General features: G+C 54.6%; 1 protein-coding gene and 1 long non-coding RNA gene across 2 annotated transcripts; one reads left to right on the top strand and one right to left on the bottom strand.

Annotated features, from left to right (window-relative positions):
- Window positions 1–2,678: 2,678 nt before the first annotated feature.
- On the bottom strand, window positions 2,679–3,661 carry LOC117076068. The gene is made up of 2 exons (XR_004434224.1): window positions 3,464–3,661; window positions 2,679–3,279 (listed from the first exon to the last, which is right to left on the bottom strand). It is a non-coding gene; the product is annotated as an uncharacterized LOC117076068 (long non-coding RNA).
- Window positions 3,662–3,810: 149 nt separating this feature from the next.
- Window positions 3,811–19,587, top strand: PIN1 (peptidylprolyl cis/trans isomerase, NIMA-interacting 1). The gene is made up of 4 exons (XM_033199065.1): window positions 3,811–4,003; window positions 7,798–8,010; window positions 17,929–18,039; window positions 18,992–19,587. The coding sequence occupies exons 1-4, from the start codon at window positions 3,946–3,948 to the stop codon at window positions 19,099–19,101; spliced, it is 492 nt and encodes a 163-aa protein (XP_033054956.1). The 5' UTR covers window positions 3,811–3,945; the 3' UTR covers window positions 19,102–19,587.
- The last annotated feature ends 751 nt before the right edge of the window (window positions 19,588–20,338 follow it).

The following is a 20,338-nucleotide window of genomic DNA, read 5'->3' as shown; positions in this document are numbered from 1 at the left end:
GTGAGCCACCACGCCTGGCCTTTTTTTTTTTTTTTTTTTTTTAGAGACAGTCTCATTCTGTCACCCAGGCTGGAGTGCAGTGGGAGGCTTATGGCTAATTGTAGCCTCTTAACTCCTAGACTCAAGATCCTCCCACCTCAGCCTTCCAAGTAGCTGGATTACAGGCACGTGTCACCACACCCAGTGAATTATTTTTGTAGAGATGGGGTCTTGCCATGTTGCCCAGGCTTGTCCTAGACTCTGGATTCAAGCAATCCTCCTGCCTTGGCCTTCCAAAGCCCTGGATTACAGGTGTGAGCCACCACGCCCAGCCCTTGGGTTGGATAATTCCTTTGGTTGAGGCTGTGCCTTGCAGGATGTTAGCAGCATCCTTGGCATATAATACTAAATGCCAGTAGCCAGTAGCATCTCCTGCTCCAAAATGTCTGAAGATGTTGTTATAACCAAAAATGTATCAAACAAAGTCCCTACTGGTTGAGAATTTTGTTCTATTATTTATTTAAGACTCTAATATTAGGGAAGGCTGGGTGAAGGGTACATGAAAACCCCACTGTTTTTCTAACTGCCCATGTCTAAAATTATTTTTTTTAAAAAGTATCTTTTTGCCCAGGCGCAGTGGCCAAAATCCCAGCACTTTGGGAAGCCGAGGTGGGTGGATCACCTGAGGTCAGGAGTTCGAGACCAGGCTGACCAACATGGAGAAACCCCATCTCTACTAAAAATACAAAATTAGCCGGGCATGGTGGCGCATGCCAGTAATCCTAGCTACTCGGGAGGCTGAGGCAGGAGAATTGCATGAACGAGGGAGGTGGAGGTTGCAGTGAGTCGAGATCGTGCCACTGCACTCCAGCCTGGGCAACAAGAGCAAAACTCTGTCTCAAAAAAAAGTATATTTTTATTATGCTAATACATGCTTGTAAAAAACTCAGAATGTTCTATTAAAACTTACACTTTTTTTTTTTTTTTGAGACGGAGTCTCGCTCTGTCACCCAGGCTGGAGTGCAGTGGCGCAATCTTGGCTCACTGCAAGCTCCGCCTCCTGGGATTACAGGCTCCCTCCACCATGCTCAGCTAGTTTTTGTATTTTTTGTAGAGACAGGGTTTTACCATGTTGGCCAGGCTGGTCTTGAACTCCTGACCTCAGGTGATCCTCCCGCCTTGGCCTCCCAAAGTGCTGGGATTACAGGTGTGAGCCACACACCCAGCCTAAAACTTAAATTCTTAATTTCTTCCTTCACCTGCATCTCCAGTGATAGTCATTAACATATTGGAAAGAATCCAGAAGTTTTTAGTGATATAAATCTATAGTTTTTACACAATTACGATAATTACGTATTACTTATTTTTATTTATTTATTATTTATTTTATTTTATTTTTGAGATAGTCTCGCTCTGTCGCCCAGGCTGGAGCGCAATGGCATGATCTCGGCTCACTGCAGCCTCCGTCTCCCAGGTTAAAGCTCTTCTGCCTCAGCCTCCCAAGCAGCTGATGGGACTACAGGCACCTGCCACCGCACCGGGCTAATTTTTTGTATTTTTAGTAGAGACAGGTTTCACCATGTTAGCCAGGATGGTCTCGGTTTCCTGACCTTGTGATCTGCCTGCCTCGGCCTCCCAAAGTGCTGGGATTACAGGCGTGAGCCACTGTGCCTGGCATATTATTTATTTTTTAACACATAATTGGTAATTATATATAATTTAATACTCATACTGTTCAGCTGCTTGCTTTCTATGCTTTATATCTTTGATATCTTTCCATAAGTGATCTCTTCATAAATTTCCTTTGTTTTGGTTTTGTTGTTCTTTCATACATACTATAATTGCTGTACCATATTATGACTTGCTTTTCCACCCGGCAGACAATACCAGTTAACACTACATATCCTAGGTATGGGCCAGGCACTGTTTTTTGTTTTTGGAGATGGGTTTTTTTTTTTTCTACATGGGGTCTTGCTCTGTCAACCAGATTGGAGTGCAGAGGCATAATCACAGCCTCACTGCACCCTCGACCTCTGGGGCTCAAGCTGTCCTCCCACTTGAGCCTCCTGAGTAGCTGAGATTACAGGTGCGCTACCACATTTGCTTTTTTTTTTTTTTTTGAGACGGAGTCTCGCTCTGTCGTCCCCAGTGGCGCAATCTTGGCTCACTGCAAGCTCCGCTTCCCAGGTTCATGCCATTCTCCCGCCTCAGCCTCCGGAGTAGCTGGGACTACAGGCGACTGCCACCACGCCCGGCTAATTTCCTTTTTTTTTTTTTTTGTATTTTTAGTAGAGACAGGGTTTCACCGTCTTAGCCAGGATGGTCTCGATCTCCTGACTTCGTGATCTGCCTGCTTCGGCCTCCCAAAGTGCTGGGATTACAGGCTTGAGCCACCGCGCCCGGCTTTTTTTTTTTTTTTGAGATGAAATCTCGCTCTGTCGCCCAGGTTGCAGTGCAGTGGCACAATCACGGCTCACTGCAACCTCCGCCTCCCAGGTTCAAGTAATTCTTCTGTCTCAGCCTCCCGAGTAGCTGGGATTAAAGGTGCCCACTACCACGCCTGGCTAATTTTTGTATTTTTAGTAGAGACGGGGTTTCACCATATTACTAGGCTGATCTTGAATTCCTGACTTCAGGTTATCTGCCTGCCTCGGCCTCCCAAATTGCTGGGATTACGGGTGTGACCCACCGAGCCTGGCTTGAGTGCTTTATGTGGATTTATTTATTTAATCTTCACATCAAACAGAAGGATGTATTATTGCTTATCCCCACTTTGCAGATTGGGAAACCAAAGTACAGAGTAACATTAAGTAATCAGTTCAAGGTCACATAGCAAGTGGCAGTGCCAGGCTTTAAACCCAAGTCTGGCTCTAGACTTCTCCTAGCCTTCTAGTGCATCCTGCGTCTAATTTGTTGTGGCCAGTTTTCCCTATGAGTTCACTTCACTCAGCCTCATTCTTTTTAGCGGTCACATAGGGTTCTATGCTAGGTGAACTGTAGTTGAACCGTTTGCTGTCAGTGTCTTCAACTCCCATATCTACCCAGAGTTCCCCAACCCTGGGTCCCAAATATCTCCTCTGTGTTCCACGGGCTCTGCAGACTCTATTTTAAGTTGGCTAAAACTGAGCTCATCTCCTCCCACCTGCACCTCCTCCATGTTCTTATATGAATGTCAATGTCGGCACCCACTGGTCACCCAGGATAGAGGAAGGAGCCAGACCGCGAAGTAATAAGGGAAGTAAGCAGGTTCCAAAAGACGTGGAAGGCGTTTGGGTCCAGAGCCTAGGGAAAAGTTTGTCTCTGCAAAAAATAAAAGAGGCTGGGTTAGCTTTGGACATCTGGGGAAACAGGTGGGATGAGGGAGGATGGAGGAGCCAAATTTAAGCATCGGGCACTTAGGTGCTCATCTCCAAGGCAACTGCATTGCTATGGCAACAGCAGAGGCAGCCCCGCCACGCCCAAGTACCTCCTCGACCGCCGTTACCTTCGCACCAGCCAGACGCTTCCGCATGGGAGGGCTGGGGGTTTGCGGACCTTCGGGAACGGCTCAAGAAGGCAGGAGTTGCTGCTGCATTAGCCAATCCATAAGCTCTGTCCCGCCTGGGTGGGCTCTGCGGCGAGGCGCGCCAAGAAGGGGTCCGGAGTTTTTTGGCGCTCGCTAAAGGGCGTTGAGAAGGGCGGGGCCGCGTCTCTTCGGACCACTCATGAGCCGAGGAGAGCGAGTGGGCGGGGCCAAACTGAGGCTGGCCGGGGGCGGGGCGCAGGGATAACGTGGGAGGGTCCGCCCAGCCCCTCTTCTACCCAATAGAAGGCCAGAAAGCCAATCCGGACGGTTGGGGCGTCCAATGGGCGTTCCCGCGGGGGCCCCGTTGCAGAGCGCGTCTAGCCAATAGGCGGCGGCGGCGGGCGGGCGCGGGCGACAGGCGGCGCGGCTGAGGCGGAGCGGGCGCTGCGGCAGGAGGGAAGATGGCGGACGAGGAGAAGCTGCCGCCCGGCTGGGAGAAGCGCATGAGCCGCAGCTCAGGTGCCGCGGGGGTCGGGGCTGGGGCGGGACCGCGCGGGCCCGCGTAAGCAGGGCTCGAGCTCGCCTCTTCGGCGCGGCGGCAGCGGTGCCTCCCTCCTGTGGGGTCCTGGCTCCTCCGCGTCGTCCCCGGGGTAACGGCCCCGGCCCGCCCTGTTGTGGGGACTGCGAGCCTCAGGAGCCGCTGGGAAGCCAAAGGAAGCTGAGGCAGGGGGCTGGGCGGGTGAGGGTCCGGGAAGTCCGGGGCGATGGCCCTGGCCCTGCCGGCCCGGCTGATACCTCTCGGCCTAATGCATCTGACGCCCCTGGGGGACGTCTCTGCACTTTGCTGGGCCCGGGGGCACCCCTGGGAAGGGGACACTCCAGTACCCTGCAAAGGGCGTAGGGTGTTGCCCGACCTCGGGTCCACAACCTACCCCTGCTAACACCCCTACCGTGTACACCTAATGCTGAGTCTGCGACATCGCCGGTGACATTCTGCCAGACGATGGCCCCTGTGCTTAGGCCCGATTTAACGGGTAGCCACAATGATAATATTGCCAGTAACAGGGCACGTTTGTCTCTGTATAAAGCGCTTTAAGTTCTCTCTGAATTGCCACAACTCTGGGAGCCAGATAGTTACTACTTCCTATCTTACCAGCAAGGAAACTGAGGCCAGAAAACTGAAGGAACTCGTCCAAGATCATTCCAGGGGCTGGGGGTTGGATTAGGACCTAGGCAGTTTGCCTCCAGATCCCCCCGCCCGTGTCACAGCAAACTCCTGAGTAGCAGGCCCAGCATCTGTGGGCAGGTCGCGAGTCACTCTGCTGCCTCCAGAGCCCATAGCAATCGCATTTGCAGTAATAATTCTCCTTGGTTGAGTGCCAGGTTCTGGTGAACGCTTTGGATACATGGACGCTCCTCATTAACCCCATGAGGTTTGATCTCCTTATTCTCTAGTCCCCATTTTTCAGATGAGAAAACTGAGGTGCAGGGAGATAGAGCCCATTGCCAAGGGTTTTAGAGTGAGTCCGTAGCTCAGCTGCATTTGCCCCCGAACCCGTGCTCTCGCCCATCCTGCTCTAGCCCTGGCCTGTGGCTGGGACCTCCAGCATAAACCGGATGCTCTGCCCAGCCGTGGGCCCATTTCTGCTGTTTCTGCTCAGTTCAACCCTGATGGTTTCCTTTATGGGTGACACTCCATGTCACCCAGGCGAACTGTCAGCCTTTGGAGTGGCACCCAGTAAGGTCTTTACTTCCAGCTTCTTGTTCACAGTATTCACTCCTTCTTACCCCTCACTCCCTGGGTAACATCTGGCCACCAGTAATGCTGGTTCCTAGCTCTGCAACACTGTGCAAGGTGTAGTAGCTAAGAGCAGAGCTTTCGGGTGTGACGTACCTGAGTACAGTTCCTGCCTCCCCCTGTGTGTGCCTGGAACAGAGTAATGTTACTCATTGCTGCCATTCCCAGAGATGCAAAAGGTGAGGCCTCCGTTTTGTTGTCTATACAATGGAGATAATAAAGGCTATCCCACTCTTAATGTGTGCCAGTTTCTGTCCTAGGCATTTTGCAGATGTGTAAGCTTATTTGGTGCTTTCTTCTTCTTTTTTCTGGAGACGGTCTCACTGTGTGGCTCAGGCTGCAGTGCAGCCTCTGCCTCCCAGGCTTAAGCAATCCTCCCACCTCAGCCTTTCACGTAGCTGAGACCACAGGCATGTACCACCAACCATGGCTAATTTTTAATTTTTTATTTATTCTATGTACTTATTTATTTTGAGACAGAGTCTCACTCTGTCGCCCAAGCTGGAGTGCAGTGGCATGATCTTGGCTCACTGCAGCCTCCACCTCCCAGGTTCAAGTGATTCTCCTGCCTCAGCCTGCTGAGTGGCTGGGATTACAGGTGCCTGCCACCACATCCGGCTAATTTTTGTATTTTTAGTAGAGATGAGGTTTCACCATGTTGGCCAGACTGGTCTCGAACTCCTGACCTCAGGTGATCCACCTGACTCAGCCTCCCAAAGTACTGGGATTATAGGCCTGAGCCACTGAGCCCAGCCAGCCTGTTTTTTGGTTTGTTTGTTTTTGTTTTTTTTGAGACAAGAGTCTCACTCTGTCGCCCAGGCTGGAGTGCAGTGGCATGATCTTGGCTCACTGTAGCCTCCGCCTTCCAGATTCAAACAATTTTCCTGCCTTAGCCTTCCGAGTAGCTGGGATTACAGATATACACCACCATGCCTGGCTAATGTTTGTTTGTTTGTTTGAGGTGGAGTTTCGCTTTTGTTGCCCAGGCTGGAGTGCAGTGGCACAATCTGAGCTCACCGCAACCTCCACCTCCTGGGTTCAAGCGATTCTCCTGCTTCAGCCTCCCCAGTAGCTGGGATTACAGGTGCCCGCCACCATGCCCGGCTAATTTTTTGTATTTTTAGTAGAGATGGGGTTTCACTGTGTTGGCCAGGCTGGTCTCGAACTCCTGACCTCAGGTGATCCTCCCGCCTCATCCTCCCAAAGTGCTGGTGCAGGCGTGAGCCACTGTGCCTGGCCAATGTTTGTTTTTGTTTGTTAGTTTGTTTGTTTGAGATGGAGTCTTGCTCTGTCGCCTAGGCTAGAGTGCAGTGGCACGATATCAGCTCACTGGAACCTCTGCCTCCCGGGTTCAAGTGATTCTCCTGCCTCAGCCTCCCGAGTAGCGGGGATTACAGGTGTGTGCCTCTATGCCTGGCTAGTTTTTTGTATTTTTAGTAGAGATGGGGTTTCACCGTGTTAGCCAGGATGGTCTCGATCTCCTAACCTCATGATCCACCTGCCTCAGCCTCCCAAAGTGCTGGGATCACAAGTGTGAGCCACGGCACCTGGCCCAGTGTTTGTATTTTTAGTAGAGATGGGGTTACACCATGTTGGCCAGGCTGGTCTCGACCTCCTGACCTCAGGTGATCCACCCCACCTTGGCCTCCCAAAGTGCTAGGATTACAGGCAAGAGCTACCACGCTTAGCCCTTTTTAAATTTTTTTTTTTTTTTTTTTGAGATGGAGTCTCGCTCTGCCGCCCGGGCTGGAGTGCAGTGGCCGGATCTCAGCTCACTTCAGCTCACTGCAAGCTCCGCCTCCCGGGTTCACACCATTCTCCTGCCTCAGCCTCCCAAGTAGCTGGGACTATAGGCGCCCGCCACCTCGCCCGGCTAGTTTTTTGTATTTTTTAGTAGAGACGGGGTTTCACCGTGTTAGCCAGGATAGTCTCGATCTCCTGACCTCGTGATCCACCCGTCTCGGCCTCCCAAAGTGCTGGGATTACAGGCTTGAGTCACTGCGCCCGGCCCCCTTTTTAAATTTTTTAAAAAATATTATTTAGTCCTTTCAATGACCCTAAGGTAGGAACTGTTATCTCCATTTTACAGGTGAGAACACTGAGGCCCAGGGAAGGTAGATCACATTTGAACCCAGATTCAGATTTGAATTCAGGTGGTCTGCCTGCTGAGTGCATGCTTCGAGTCAACTTCCTGTCCCCCAGCTTCCTCTCTTCCATCACCCTGGGTTATTTTCGTCTTTGAAGTTGTTGGGGATTTATATTATCCTGTGTTCTGTTTGCTTGTTTAGCACCTGTCTGTTCTCCCCTAGAATGTTAGCTCTCTAAGGGCAGGGACTGTATCCTGCCACACTGGCTCATGTCTGGAGAGCCTGTGGCACATGGTGGACACACCATGGATTTGTTGAATGAAGGCACCCCCTGCAAGCCAGGCCCTTACCCTGGCTTCTGGCTGTGGGCTCAGGTGGTGTCATGGGAGCACAACCCTAGCTGAATTCCCACCTGCCCTCCCCTCCAGGCCGAGTATACTACTTCAACCACATCACTAACGCCAGCCAGTGGGAGCGGCCCAGCGGCAACAGCAGCAGTGGTGGCAAAAACGGGCAGGGGGAGCCCGCTAGGGTCCGCTGCTCGCACCTGCTGGTGAAGCACAGCCAGTCAAGGCGGCCCTCGTCCTGGCGGCAGGAGAAGATCACCCGGACCAAGGAGGAGGCCCTGGAGCTGATCAATGGTAAGCAGGGCAAGGGCAAAGGCTTGGGAGGGGTCTTCTCCCAGGTGGGCCTTTGTAGAAGTCATAGCAGACCCTTCACCCCAGCTTGCTCAGCTGCCAGGCGTGGTGTTGGCCAACACAAAAACGCCAGTGCATGACATGACCCTGACCTTCACAGCAGCCATTCTCTTTCCTTTTCATCTGGCATTTCAGGGTGAGCCAGGTAGGGGCAGAGGACCCAGCCTGGGGACTGGCGGACCTGGGTTCAGATAGTACTGTGCCTCTGTGAACTCTGTGACCTTTGGGAGGGGACTCATGAGTCAGCTTTCTCTGTAAAATGGGCATCCTCTGAGGACCATTGTGAAAGTTCAAGGGAATGAGGCAATGCATTTTGCACAGTGGGCCCTCAGTCTGTGGGAACTGTTGTCAATAGTAATATCATCCAGTAGGGGCCCGAGTCACAAACATAGGTGGGTCCAGAGAGAGTGGTCAGAAAGGTAGTGAGTGCGTGCAGGGTGCGGTGGCTCACACCTGTAATCCCGGCACTTTGGGAGGCCTTGGAGGGCAGATCACCTGAGGTCAGGAGTTCGAGATTAGCCTGGGCAGTATGGTGAAACTTTGTCTCTACTGAAAATACAAAGATTAGGCAGTTGTGGTGGTGCATGCCTGTAATCCCAGCTACTCGGGAGGCTGAGGCAGAAGAATCGGTTGAACCTGGGAGGTGGAGGTTGTAGTGAGCCGAGATCGCACCACTCCACTCCAGCCTGGGCAGCAAAGCAAGGCTCCATCTCAAAAAAAAAAAAAAAGAAAGAAAGAAAGGTAGTGAGTGCCAGCAGAGCTAGTGAGTTAATTCTGACCTAAGAGAGGAAGCTATTCCGTGCTCTGTTCTGTGTTTCCTCTACAGTCTGGCACTGGGGTGGCAAACTTTAAAGGCCAGATGGTAAATATTTTAGGTTTCATGGGCCATGCAGTCTCCGTCAGCTCTGCTTTGTAACTGGATGGCAGTCATAACCAATATGTAAGCAAGCACATGGTCATGGCTGTGTGCCAAGAAAACTTTATTATTTACAAAATCAGGGAGGATTTGGCCTGCAGGCCATCATTTGCAGAGCCCTGTGTAAAGCTGTCCAGTTTGGCTGCCACTCCTCACATGTACTATTTCCATGTAAATTAATTAAAATTACCATTCAGATGCAGTGGCTCACACCTCTGATCCCAGCACTTTGGGAGGCCAAGGCGGGAGGATCACTTAAGCCCAGGAGTTTGAGACCAGCTTGTGCAACATAACAAAACCCTGTCTCTACAAAATATACAAAAATTAGCTGGATGTGATGGTATATGCCTAGGGTACCAGCTACTCAGAAGACTGAGGTGGGAGGATCCCTTGAGCCCAGGAGGCAGAGGTTGTAATGAGCCGAGATCATGCTACCGCACTCCAGCCTGGGTGACAGAGCGAGACCCTGTCTCAAAAATAAATAAATAAGATAATATCAAAAATTGGTTTCTCAGTTGCACCGGTCATACTTTAGCTGGTGGCTGCCATCTTCAACAGCGGGAATATAAAACACATTTCCATTCTTGGCCAGGTGCAGTGGCTCACGCCTGTAATCCCAGCACTTTGGGAGGCCAAGGTGGGCGGATCACGAGGTCAGGAGATTGAGACCATCTTGGCTAACATGGTGAAACCCCGTTTCTACTGAAAATACAAAAAAATTAGCTGGACGTGGTAGCAGACACCTGTAGTCCCAGCTACTTGGGAGGCTGAGGCAGGAGAATGGCATGAACCCGAGAGATGGAGCTTGCAGTGAGCTGAGATCGCACCACTGTACTCCAGCCTAGGCAACAGAGCGAGACTCCATTTCAAAAAAAAAAGAAAATTTCCATTCTTGCAGGAAGTTGTGTCTTGACAGCCTTTCTCAGAGTCCCCAGAACCTCCTGGGCTCTCCCTACTCCAAACAACCCATCCCTCAACCATGCCCAGACAGCCTGGGTTGCTATGCAGCTCTGCCGGGTTCTGGCTGTGTGATCTTGAGCAAGTTACTTAACATCTCTGGGCCTCAATCTTTTTCTCCTTCTTCTTTTGAGACAGGATCTTGCTGTGTCATAGCTCACTGCGGCCTCAACCTCCTTGGGATCAGGTGATCCTTCCACCTCAGCCTCCCAAGTAGCTGGGACTGCAGGCTCATAACACCACACCTGGCTGATTTTTGTATTTTTAGTAGAGATAGGACTTCACCATGTTGCCCAGGATGGTCTCAAACTCCTGGGCTTAAGTGATCCTTCCACCTCAGCCTCCCAAAGTGCTGGGATGACAAGCATGAACCACCGCTCCCGGTCGTCAAGTCTTTTTCATTTATAAAATTAGTGTTAGAATAATAGGACCCACCTCCCAGGGTGGTTGTGAGGACTCCTGGCTAGTACAGTAAAGCAGGAGTAACAGCTCCTGGCATCGGTAAACGTTCTGTCATTGTTAGTGGCCACTGTCATTGCAGTTGTTGGTTGTGGTAACACAGGACCCAGCACAGAGTGCACACTCGGTGAGTATTGGCTATTGTTTTACTCTCTCATCACTTGGTCCAGTACTGGCCTGTAGGATGTTATTACACATGCACACCCCCAACATGGCATCTAGCACAGTATGTGCCCCCGTTAGCCTTATATGTAAGCATGGTAGAGAGAAGCCAAGCTCTTGCATAGAATCTTTTTTTTTTTTTTTTTTTTTTTTTTTGAGGCTGAGTCTCGCTCTGTCGCCCGGACTGGAGTGCAGTGGCCAGATCTCAGCTCACTGCAAGCTCCGCCTCCCGGGTTTACGCCATTCTCCTGCCTCAGCCTCCCGAGTAGCTGGGACTACAGGCGCCCGCCACGTCGCCCGGCTAGTTTTTTTGTATTTTTAGTAGAGACGGGGTTTCACCGTGTTAGCCAGGATGGTCTCGATCTCCTGACCTCGTGATCCGCCCGTCTCGGCCTCCCAAAGTGCTGGGATTACAGGCTTGAGCCACCGCGCCCGGCCGAATCTTGAAGGCTGATTAAAGAGCCAGCCTCCTGACCTCTGAGGGCAGGGACTGGATCCCTCTCTTTCCCCTGTATTCCCATCCTGCCACACAAAGCCTGGCCCAGAGTCAGCCCTCACAGCCTTGTTTCATGAGCCAGTAGGAAGCAAGAAGGATTCCTGGCACAGGAACAGGCAGAAGAAAAGGCCTAGGGCTAGGATGTAGCCAGGACTGCGGAAGGCTTTTCAGGGAGCTGGGGGGTGGTGAGACCTCTCACGGGCAGGTCCCAGCCAGGTTGAAGATGGTCCTTGTCAGGTGAGGAGGTTGGGTTCTTTCCTGGAGGCAGCAGGATATAATGTGGCCATGTGGGATGAAGAGAGGAACCCACCAGTGCTCTGCTTTCAGCAAAGATCTGTGAAGCTAGAATGTCAAGGACCAGGGAAACTGGAAGGCCCAGAACCTTCAGAGGTTCCGGTTGCCCCAGAGCAAGAGGAAGAAGTGGAGGGAGAAGCCAGGAGAGAATCATGAGATGACCCCTCGGGTCCTCCCAGCTCTAGTGGTCACTATTCTGAGGCTTCCGGACCCCAGAAGAGTGAGTAGGAGGGCTCAGACATTTGGGGATGGAGCGGCATGAGGTGGGCTCCTGGGGGTCAGCAGAGCAGCCAGGCGCAGGCCAGAGCTGCTGCAGGTGGTCCTGATGAGAGCTGGCAGAAGGCTGAGGCGGACGGGGACAGTGAGGAGGGCACGGGCCTGGGTGTGGTGCGTGAGGGTGTTTCCCCCATGTCTGGGTTGGACGGTGCACCTGGTAAGTAGCCAGGCCTTGAGGCCTCGCCGTAGGTACCTGCAGATTCGGAATGTCAGCAGGAGCCCCGCCTGCCCGCCTGATGGAAGCTGTGGGAGGAACTGCAGCGAGAGACAGTGTGACTTGAACTTGGGGGCTGAAAGTGGAGGAAGAAATGAAAGGGAACAGACCTGAGAGAGATTCAGGAGGCAGGATAGAGAGGACTGGGTGATGGATTAGGTGGACAGTGGTGGGATGTCTGGGGGAGGGTCAGGGCAGAATAGTATGGCCCACCCTGGGCTCGTACAGGGCTGGGTTTCAGTGCTGGGTGTGTGGTCTTCATTCCCTGAGCCTCAGTTGCCTCATCTGTAGAATGGGGAGAGGGTGGCTATGAGGATCCGGGAGCGATGGACTCTGTGGCTGGTGCATTTTGCATGGTGGAGCCTCAGCCCCAGTCATTCAGATGTGGACAGTGGGGGAGCTGAGGTCAAGTCAAGGTCTCTGCTCACGGGCAGCCCCTGCTGCCACCCCACAGCCCATAGAAAGAGTTCTGGATAGGACCACAGGAGGCCTGGTGGGCTCAGCACACAGATGATGACCTTGGCCCACAACCACCCTCTCCTGGTATACTGCCTGAGACGGTGCTGGGGCAGATCCCCTCAGAGGTCAGTAGGAGGCTGCAGTGAGGTAGCCCTGGCCAAGGTACACTCGGTAACATCCTCATGTGCAGTGTCGGTGTGGGCATTGGGCACCTGGGCCTCATTTTCTCTTCCATGAAGTGGATGTTCTCCCCTCGAGGGTTCATGCCGGGTGATCAGGAGATCATGATTTGGGCAGCTCACTCCCCAGCTGGCAGCGGGCTGAATCTCATCAGTGCCCATTTAGATCTGGTGCTCCGCCCTTGCCCTGAAGGGACAGGCTGCCTGCAGAGAGAGTCGGGGCCTCCACGTTTTCTGCTGAGGCTCCTTTTCCCAGCATTGGCTCCTCTGCAGCTGCTGGGCTGCAGCCAGAGGCTGTCAGGGATCCGAGGGAGTCGTTGCCAGTGTCCTTGTCTAAGGAGGATGGGCTGTGGAGAAACCCTCCCTGCCTACTCTTCACCCCTGGCCCCTCACATGCCCAGGGCCTGGAGGGTCCCAGGGAGGCTGAGGCTATGAGCAGCCATCCTATCCACTTACCCATCCCAGCATCCAGGTCAGCCCCTTTGTCCCAGGGTCCCCAAGGTCACTGGCACCCTTCCAGCTTGCTGGCCTCGGGCCAGCCTCTAGCCTTTCCTTCTGGATCTTGGTCTTCTCAGACCTGACCCTGTCACCTCTTTCCCCAACTGGGCCCCTTCCCCTCTGGTGCCTGGGCAGCCTCCGGGAAGTATACTGGAAGCACCGTAATGATCTGGCAAGGCAGAGGAGAGAGCACATCTCGAAACCTTTTTGGGGTCAAGGACTACCCCATTTGTTCCCTCACTCCCACCTAGGTCACTGAGGTGCATTAGCTTGGACTGTTGTAACAAAATACCACAGACTGTGTGGCTTAAACAACAGTCATCACTTTCCACAGTTCTGGAGGCCAGAAGTCCATGATCCAGGTTCCCTCAGATTTTGTTCCTGGCAAGAACCCATTTCCTGGCTTGTAGATGGCTGCCCTCTCACTGTGTACTCACATGGTATTCCCCAGGCGCATGTGCACAGAGTGAAGGAGCACAAGCTCTCTATCTGGTGTCTCTTCTTTTTTTTTTTTTTTTTTTTGAGACGGAGTCTCGCTCTGTCGCCCAGGCTGGAGTGCCGTGGCCGGATCTCAGCTCACTGCAAGCTCCGCCTCCCGGGTTCACGCCATTCTCCTGCCTCAGCCTCCCGAGTAGCTGGGACTACAGGTGCCCGCCACCTCGCCCGGCTAGTTTTTTGTATTTTTTAGTAGAGACGGGGTTTCACTGTGTTAGCCAGGATGGTCTCGATCTCCTGACCTCGTGATCCGCCCGTCTCGGCCTCCCAAAGTGCTGGGATTACAGGCTTGAGCCACCGCGCCCGGCCTGGTGTCTCTTCTTATAAGGACACTAATCCTGGCCAGACGCAGTGGCTCATGCGTGTAATCCCAGAGCTTTGGGAGACTGAGGTGGGCAAATCACTTGAGGTCAGGAATTCAAGACCAGCCTGGCCAATATGGTGAATCTCCATCTCTACTAAAAATACTAAAAAAAAAAAAGTAATCGGATGTAGTGGCGCATGCGTGTGATCCCAGCTACTCAGGAGGCAGAGGCAGGAGGATCGCTTGAACCTAGTAGGCAGAGGTCACAGTGAGCTGAGATCACACCAATGAACTCCAGCCTGGGTGACACAGCCAGACTCTACCTCAATAAAAAACAAAAAACAAAAATGGGACACTAATCCTGTTGGATCAGGGCCCCACCCTTATGACCACATTTAACCCTAGTTACTTCCCTGAAGTCCCCATCTCCAAATGCAGCCACACCGGGGGTTAGGGCTTTAACACATGAATTTGGGGTGACACAAACATTGAGTCCGTAACAGATGGATGGGCAGCTTGGATCTGTCAGGGGCCTGCTCTGCAACAGCCGCTGCTTAAGCGGTCACTGATTCACTCCTTGGAGCAGCCTCCAACATGGGAGCAGCTGTTACCCCATTTTACAGGCCAGTTGAGTGAGGCTCCAAGAGGTAAAGTCACCTACCAGACTCTCATTGTTCAGGAGCAGCAGAGGCAGGATCTGAACCTGACGGAGTCCAGAGTCAGCACCCATAACGTGTCCTCTTGGACTTTGGGGATATGCTGTGAGCAGGCTGGCTGGGGTATGCCAGCACAGACAGGTGCCATTCTGTTTTGCATACAATTTCAGGGGGTCCTGAACACCTTGAAGCAGGTGGAGGCCCCTGCTCCAGACTGGGAGGACCCTGCGTCTGTGTGGTTCTAAGCTGGAGCCACATCGAATCAGGATGGGGCTCCAGCACCTGACAGCCTCCATCAAATTTCATGGGTTTGGTGCCATCAAGGCTGACATGTTGTCTTGGAGGAGGCCCAGGAAGTCTGGCCTTAGGGTCACAGCCTGAGTTTCAGGTAGACAGGGCATGAGATTCCAGCATTTCTGCTTCAAGCCCTGTGGTAGATCCCTGTCTGCCTCCTTCCCCATGGCCTATTTCTGTCTCATTTATTCATGAACTTCTTGAACATTCATGAACACCTGTTTTGTGCACAGTGCTGGGTTCTGAGGGTGTAGCAATGAACAAGGCCAACCCAGCAGCCTTCGTTCCCACACTGTGAGGCAGGGGAGCAACCTGCCAATAGAACGGTAGTAAATGCAGCACCCAGGGGAGGCGCCTCACACAGTGGGGGATTAGGGGAGGCTTCTGGGGGAGACCAGAGGATAGCTGGTGAGTTTCAGGCAGGACAAGAGGCTTAAACCAAGGTCTGCGAGGCAGGGGAGCAGGGCGGGAGTAGGAGGATTTCATTGTCGGGGGGTCGGGTACAGGCTGAGCTAACAAGACACACAGAACCAAACCCCTCAAGGTCAGCCTCACAGAGCAGGAACTCAGGAAGAAAGTGTTTGGTTTTTTTCTTTCTGAGCTGGAGTTTCGCTCTTGTTGCCTATGCTGGAGAGCAGTGGCACGATCTCAGTTCACTGCACCTTCCACCTCCCAGGTTCAAGAGAAAGCGCTTTTTTAAAAAAAAAAGTCATTCCAGCTAGTTGGGAGACTGAGGCAAGAGGATTGCTGCAGCCCAGGGGTTCAAGGCCAGCCCGAGAAATCTGATGAGACCCCCATCTCTACAAAAGGAAAACAAAACAGTCATTGCCGGCTTTCATCAAAGCAGAAGGTTTTCCAAGAGAGCTGGCAGGTCAGAGGCAGATCTGGGTGATATGAGCTATGGGGGCACCAAAGTGTGGCTTTTATTTGTTTTTAAGTGGTATGGCTTGCCACTGTGTGTGTGAGAGAGGACAACTTGGACGGGCTGTCCAATTTCAGGGATCCCTGTGGCTGTGCCCCCAGCCCTGGCCACTGGGGGCTGTGGCAAGGTGATGCTTGTTCAGGGCCTGGGTCTGGACCTGGCTCCTCAGATGCTCAGCGCCTGCAGGCAGTCCTGCTTCCCCGAAGCAGGTGGGTACCCTGGCTGGCTTAGTGGTCCAAACAGAAGCGAGGGCAGGGGACTCCAGTGCTCTGTGCCTAAGGCCAAGGAGATACTAGAAGTTCAGGGAGAGGAAGGGTGGGAGAGGGTCCTAGCAACATCTGATTTAAGTCGGAGTCACTGGTGGATGTGTCTGGCAGCCCTGGGAGCGGGGTGTTCTGATCAAACCAGGGAATCACGGGCAGAAGCCTCTGTAATATGCCATCCCAACAGAAGCTGGGGCCCTGTATGGCCTTGATGTCCCTGTCGGACAGGCATCACACAGTGCCCCAGAGGGATGGCCAGATCTGACCAGGACACGTGGGCCGGGAGGGCCAAGGATGGGGCAGCCGAGCAGTAGAGGCTGCATCATCCCTGGGATGCAGTCCACACGGAGGGAAGAATGATGAAAGCAAGGGATATTGGTCAGGGTCTTGCTCGGTGCTGGGCACTGTGCCGCATGTCATAGCCACTGGCACAAGACTGTCAGGTGGAGGGGCAAAGGGATGTCAGGGCAGCAGGTCCTGTTGACATCCAGCTCAGATACCAGGACACTGGTGGCTGCCATGACGTACAGCCCAAGAGGGAGCTATGGCTGTGCTGTCATGGTGGTACCATTTCCACCGTGGTCCCAAGCAGGTCAGAGTGTGAGGCCGAGGAGCCCTGGGGACACTTGGATCAATTCAGTGTGTTCAGCAGGTGCCATGGTTGGGTGTCCAGGCCTCCTAGCACTGGCTGGGTCACCCAGCAGTGTCCCCATGGCTCTCTGACAGGCTGTAGGTGGGTGTGTCAGCTATGTGTGTCCTGGGCAGATTGGCCGGCAGTCATGTCATGGCCTCATTTAGGTCAGAAGGAGCAATGGGTAGAAGTGTCAGGGTGACGTTAGGAAACCCCCTACTGAGTGTGTCAGGGTGACCCTCACGTTGGAGAGAAGAACTGATGTCCCTGGAGCGTGGCTGCCAGGCCATAGGGTACACGGGGCGGGTGCAGTTCACCCAGAAGGCTGCCCTGGCTTGCTGGGGCTGTCACATCACTGGCCTAGGGAGGACACTGGAAGGGACACCCGTTCGTGTCAGAGCAAGAGGAGGATTGGGGTAGAGCAGACTTTGGCCCATGGGCACCTTCCTGGGGGTGGCCTAGACTCAGGAAGGCGGTAAGCCATTCCTCCCCACCTGGCATGTGCACAAGAGTGCATACACAGACTTGCTCACACACATTCACACAACACAAACCACGTGCACACACACGCAACCCTCCCCGCTTGGCTCCTGAAACATGAGTCACTCAGATGCTACTCTGCTGCTATCCTGCCCCCTCTGCCAGCAGCCCTGTTCCTCCTGCCTCCAGCAGCCCTGGCCTCCCCCACCTCCTGGAGAGTCAGAGTCAATGGGCTGGTTTAGGCCACACAGGGTGGGGCCGCCCTAAGTTCTGCCAGCATGCAGACCGTAGGTGGGGAGCCAGGAGAAGAGCTGTGTCGCCTGCCTCTGGGACCCTGGGGCTACAGTCCACGAGTGTCCCTTGCAAAGCCCACCGGGGTGCCTTGGAGGCCCTTCCCAGTACCAGGCTGTTCTTCCCAGATGGGACAGCTGAGGCCATGGGCTGCCATGGCAATGCTGGGCCCTCTCTGGACAGTTCTCCCACCTCTGCCCAGGGGGCCCAGCTCCCTGCCTGGGTCAGCGTTTCCCTGCCTCCTGCTCTCCTCTGACCTGTCCAGCTTGGATGTAGATTTTGCCTCAAATGTGTGTGTGTGGGTGTTGGGGAGAGTGACAGCGGGAGCAGGGATGTGAGACCCACAGGGTTGCAGGGCTCATGGGTGACTGGCGGGGTGCACCGAGTGCTCATGCACGTGAAAGGCGCCTCTTCTTGGGTGTGGGTGAGGACAGGTATGACTGCGCCTGCAGGTGTGTGTGAGGAGAGGGGTTGTGGGGAGCATGTGTGCCTGTAGGGGGAGGCTTTCCGAGTGAAGTGCTGCCTCCCCCGCCGGCCAGCTCTGGAGCCTTCCATCCTGTCTGGTCAGGTCCCCCCACCCTAACCTGGCACTCCCATTCTGTTCCATGTCCGCAGGCTACATCCAGAAGATCAAGTCAGGAGAGGAGGACTTTGAGTCTCTGGCCTCACAGTTCAGCGACTGCAGCTCAGCCAAGGCCAGGGGAGACCTGGGTGCCTTCAGTAGAGGTGCGCAAGGAATGGGCCCCACCAGGTCCCAGGTTGGGGGACCCTCACTACCCTGAGGGATAGAGGTCGGGAGGGTCTGGGCACTGGGCTCCTGGGTGCCACACCAGCCTTTGGGGTCCAGCAGGTGGCAGCACAGCCCCTTCCTCAGGCTTCAGAGGCTGCTCTGCTGGGCAGGGCCAGGGCCACACAGGGAGGGGCTGCAGCGCTTTCTTCCTGGAATCATCTACCCGGGGGTGGGGGCTCAGCCTCTGTGTGTCTGTGCACAGATGTCCTCATCCCAGGCCCACCAAGGCGGGTGCATCCTGTCCTCTGCCTCTTCCTTTTTGTGGTTTAAGGCTGGGGGCCCTGAGAGTCCCAGGGCATGTCCCCCAGAATCCCTCTCAAAGGTGGGGAAACCAGGGGTGAGAGGAGGTGGCCCTGAGTTTAGGCCTGTCTGGCCAGGAGAGTGGAAATCAGGGACAGAGGGGACCAGGCCTCCTCCTCTTCCTCCTCTTCAGTCCTCGTGATCTGCAGAACATCAGGGAAAGGCCAGGATGGGTTGCAGGGTATGGTGTGCAGGTGTTTTAGTGGGGTGGGGTGGCAGCGTGGGGCCAGCAGCTGCCCACCTGCTCCGAGGAGGCTGGCGGGACAGATGACGTGGCAGGGCTGGGAACCAAGCCCAGGGAGACGAGTTCACCACTGAAGTGGCCCCTAAACGCGCAGCGGCGGCTGCAGCCCTGCCTGCCATCCTTCATGCTGTCCTCCGGCTTCCCAGGGCCTCCTTAATGGCCCTGCTGCCCCTAGCTGGGCCGCCGCTCAGCACCAGCAATAAACGTGGTGACGGATGAATGTGGACAAGTGTGAGGCTCAGCGCAGGCATGAGCCCCATCTGTCACGGCTGCTGCCCGCCCTGCCTCATCCTGTCCTCTGCCAGCCCAGCCTTGACACCCCCACTGCCCCTCCTGGCTCCCAGGTCAGATGCAGAAGCCATTTGAAGACGCCTCGTTTGCGCTGCGGACGGGGGAGATGAGCGGGCCTGTGTTCACGGATTCCGGCATCCACATCATCCTCCGCACTGAGTGAGGGTGGGGAGCCCAGGCCTGGCCTCGGGGAGGGGCAGGGCAGCTGGGCCCGCCAGCTCCCCTCTTGCCCACCAGCCAGTAGCCGAACCCCCCACTCCCTGCCACCGTCACACAGTATTTATTGTTCCCAAAATGGCTGGGAGGGGGCCCGTCCAGACTGGGGGCTCTGGGGTCCCCACTCCCTGTCCATCCCCAGTTGGGGCTGTGACTGCCAGATTCTCCCTTAAGGAATTGACTTCAGCAGGGGTGGGAGGCTCCCAGACCCAGGGCAGTGTGGTGGGAGGGGTGTTCCAAAGAGAAGACCTGGTCAGCAGAGCTGCCCCGTGTTCCCCCAGGTCCTGGAGGCAGACTTGAGGACCGAGTTATTTCTAGCTAGGCCACGCTCCTCTGTTCAGTCGCAAAAGCAAACACTCGTGCGGCCCAGCCATGGGCCCTCTGAGCAACTGTGCAGCACCCTTTCACCCCCAATTAAACCCAGAACCACTGCTCTGCTCTCCTGTGTCTCATTTCTCCCCGGGGAAGCATAGCGGGGACGATGTCGTGGGGAGGGGATCACAGCCACCTTATCCTAAGAGTCCCAGCTGCACGTTCTCCCCCAAGACTCCCCCTTGCCCTGGGCCAGGGGGAGTCCCAGCAGCTGACTCTCAGGGATGTGGTCGCTGCTCAGCTACCCAGCACCCTGAGACCTGCTTCCCTGCCATCTCAGGTGCTACCGGAAGGTTCATGGGTCCAACCCAGCACCTGGCCCAGCACCCACTGCAGCTGCGGTTACCATGACAACAGGGCCCTCCCAGACTGGAGGGGGCTTCGGCGGGGAGGTGGATGGGAGCAGACACGGCTTCTAGTGCTTGAAGGTGGAGCAAAGGGGATCCTGGGGCGGGTGGCGGGGAGATGGGATTCCCCGCCAGTGTGGGGGCTATGGATGTGGCCTGCCTGACCCCCATCCCCTGTTCAGCCGGGGGGCTGTGGGTCTGGTGGAGAAGTGGTTATGCCTGCACGCCCTTTTCCCCCTCCACTTGATGGGGACCAGCCCAGATTGTGGGGGTGCCTGGCTGGCAGAACTTAGGGACCTGAGCAACTAAAGCCTGGCCCCAGGGGACCTCCCCTCCCGCAAACGCTGAGTTTCTAATAAAGGCCAAGCCTCATAAACAATCACCTGCGCCTGCTCCCATCTGGCTGGCTTCGGGAGCAATCGCTCACTCGCCTGCTGCCTGCCTGCCGGAGCGTTTGTCATTAGG

Source organism: Trachypithecus francoisi, unplaced genomic scaffold (assembly GCF_009764315.1).
Source record: "Trachypithecus francoisi isolate TF-2019V2 unplaced genomic scaffold, Tfra_2.0 Lachesis_group5, whole genome shotgun sequence".
Taxonomy (NCBI): domain Eukaryota; kingdom Metazoa; phylum Chordata; class Mammalia; order Primates; family Cercopithecidae; genus Trachypithecus; species Trachypithecus francoisi.
This window is presented reverse-complemented; position numbering and strand designations above follow the sequence as displayed.

What these genes read in the sequence shown, in the direction of transcription:
- PIN1 (XM_033199065.1), top strand. Translation starts at nt 3,946, where the DNA reads ATGGCGGACGAGGAGAAGCTGCCGCCCGGCTGGGAGAAGCGCATGAGC. An exon ending in GCGCATGAGCCGCAGCTCAG is followed by an intron (nt 4,004 to 7,797) that starts GTGCCGCGGGGG and finishes CCTCCCCTCCAG; the next exon opens with GCCGAGTATACTACTTCAAC. An exon ending in CCTGGGTGCCTTCAGTAGAG is followed by an intron (nt 18,040 to 18,991) that starts GTGCGCAAGGAA and finishes CCTGGCTCCCAG; the next exon opens with GTCAGATGCAGAAGCCATTT.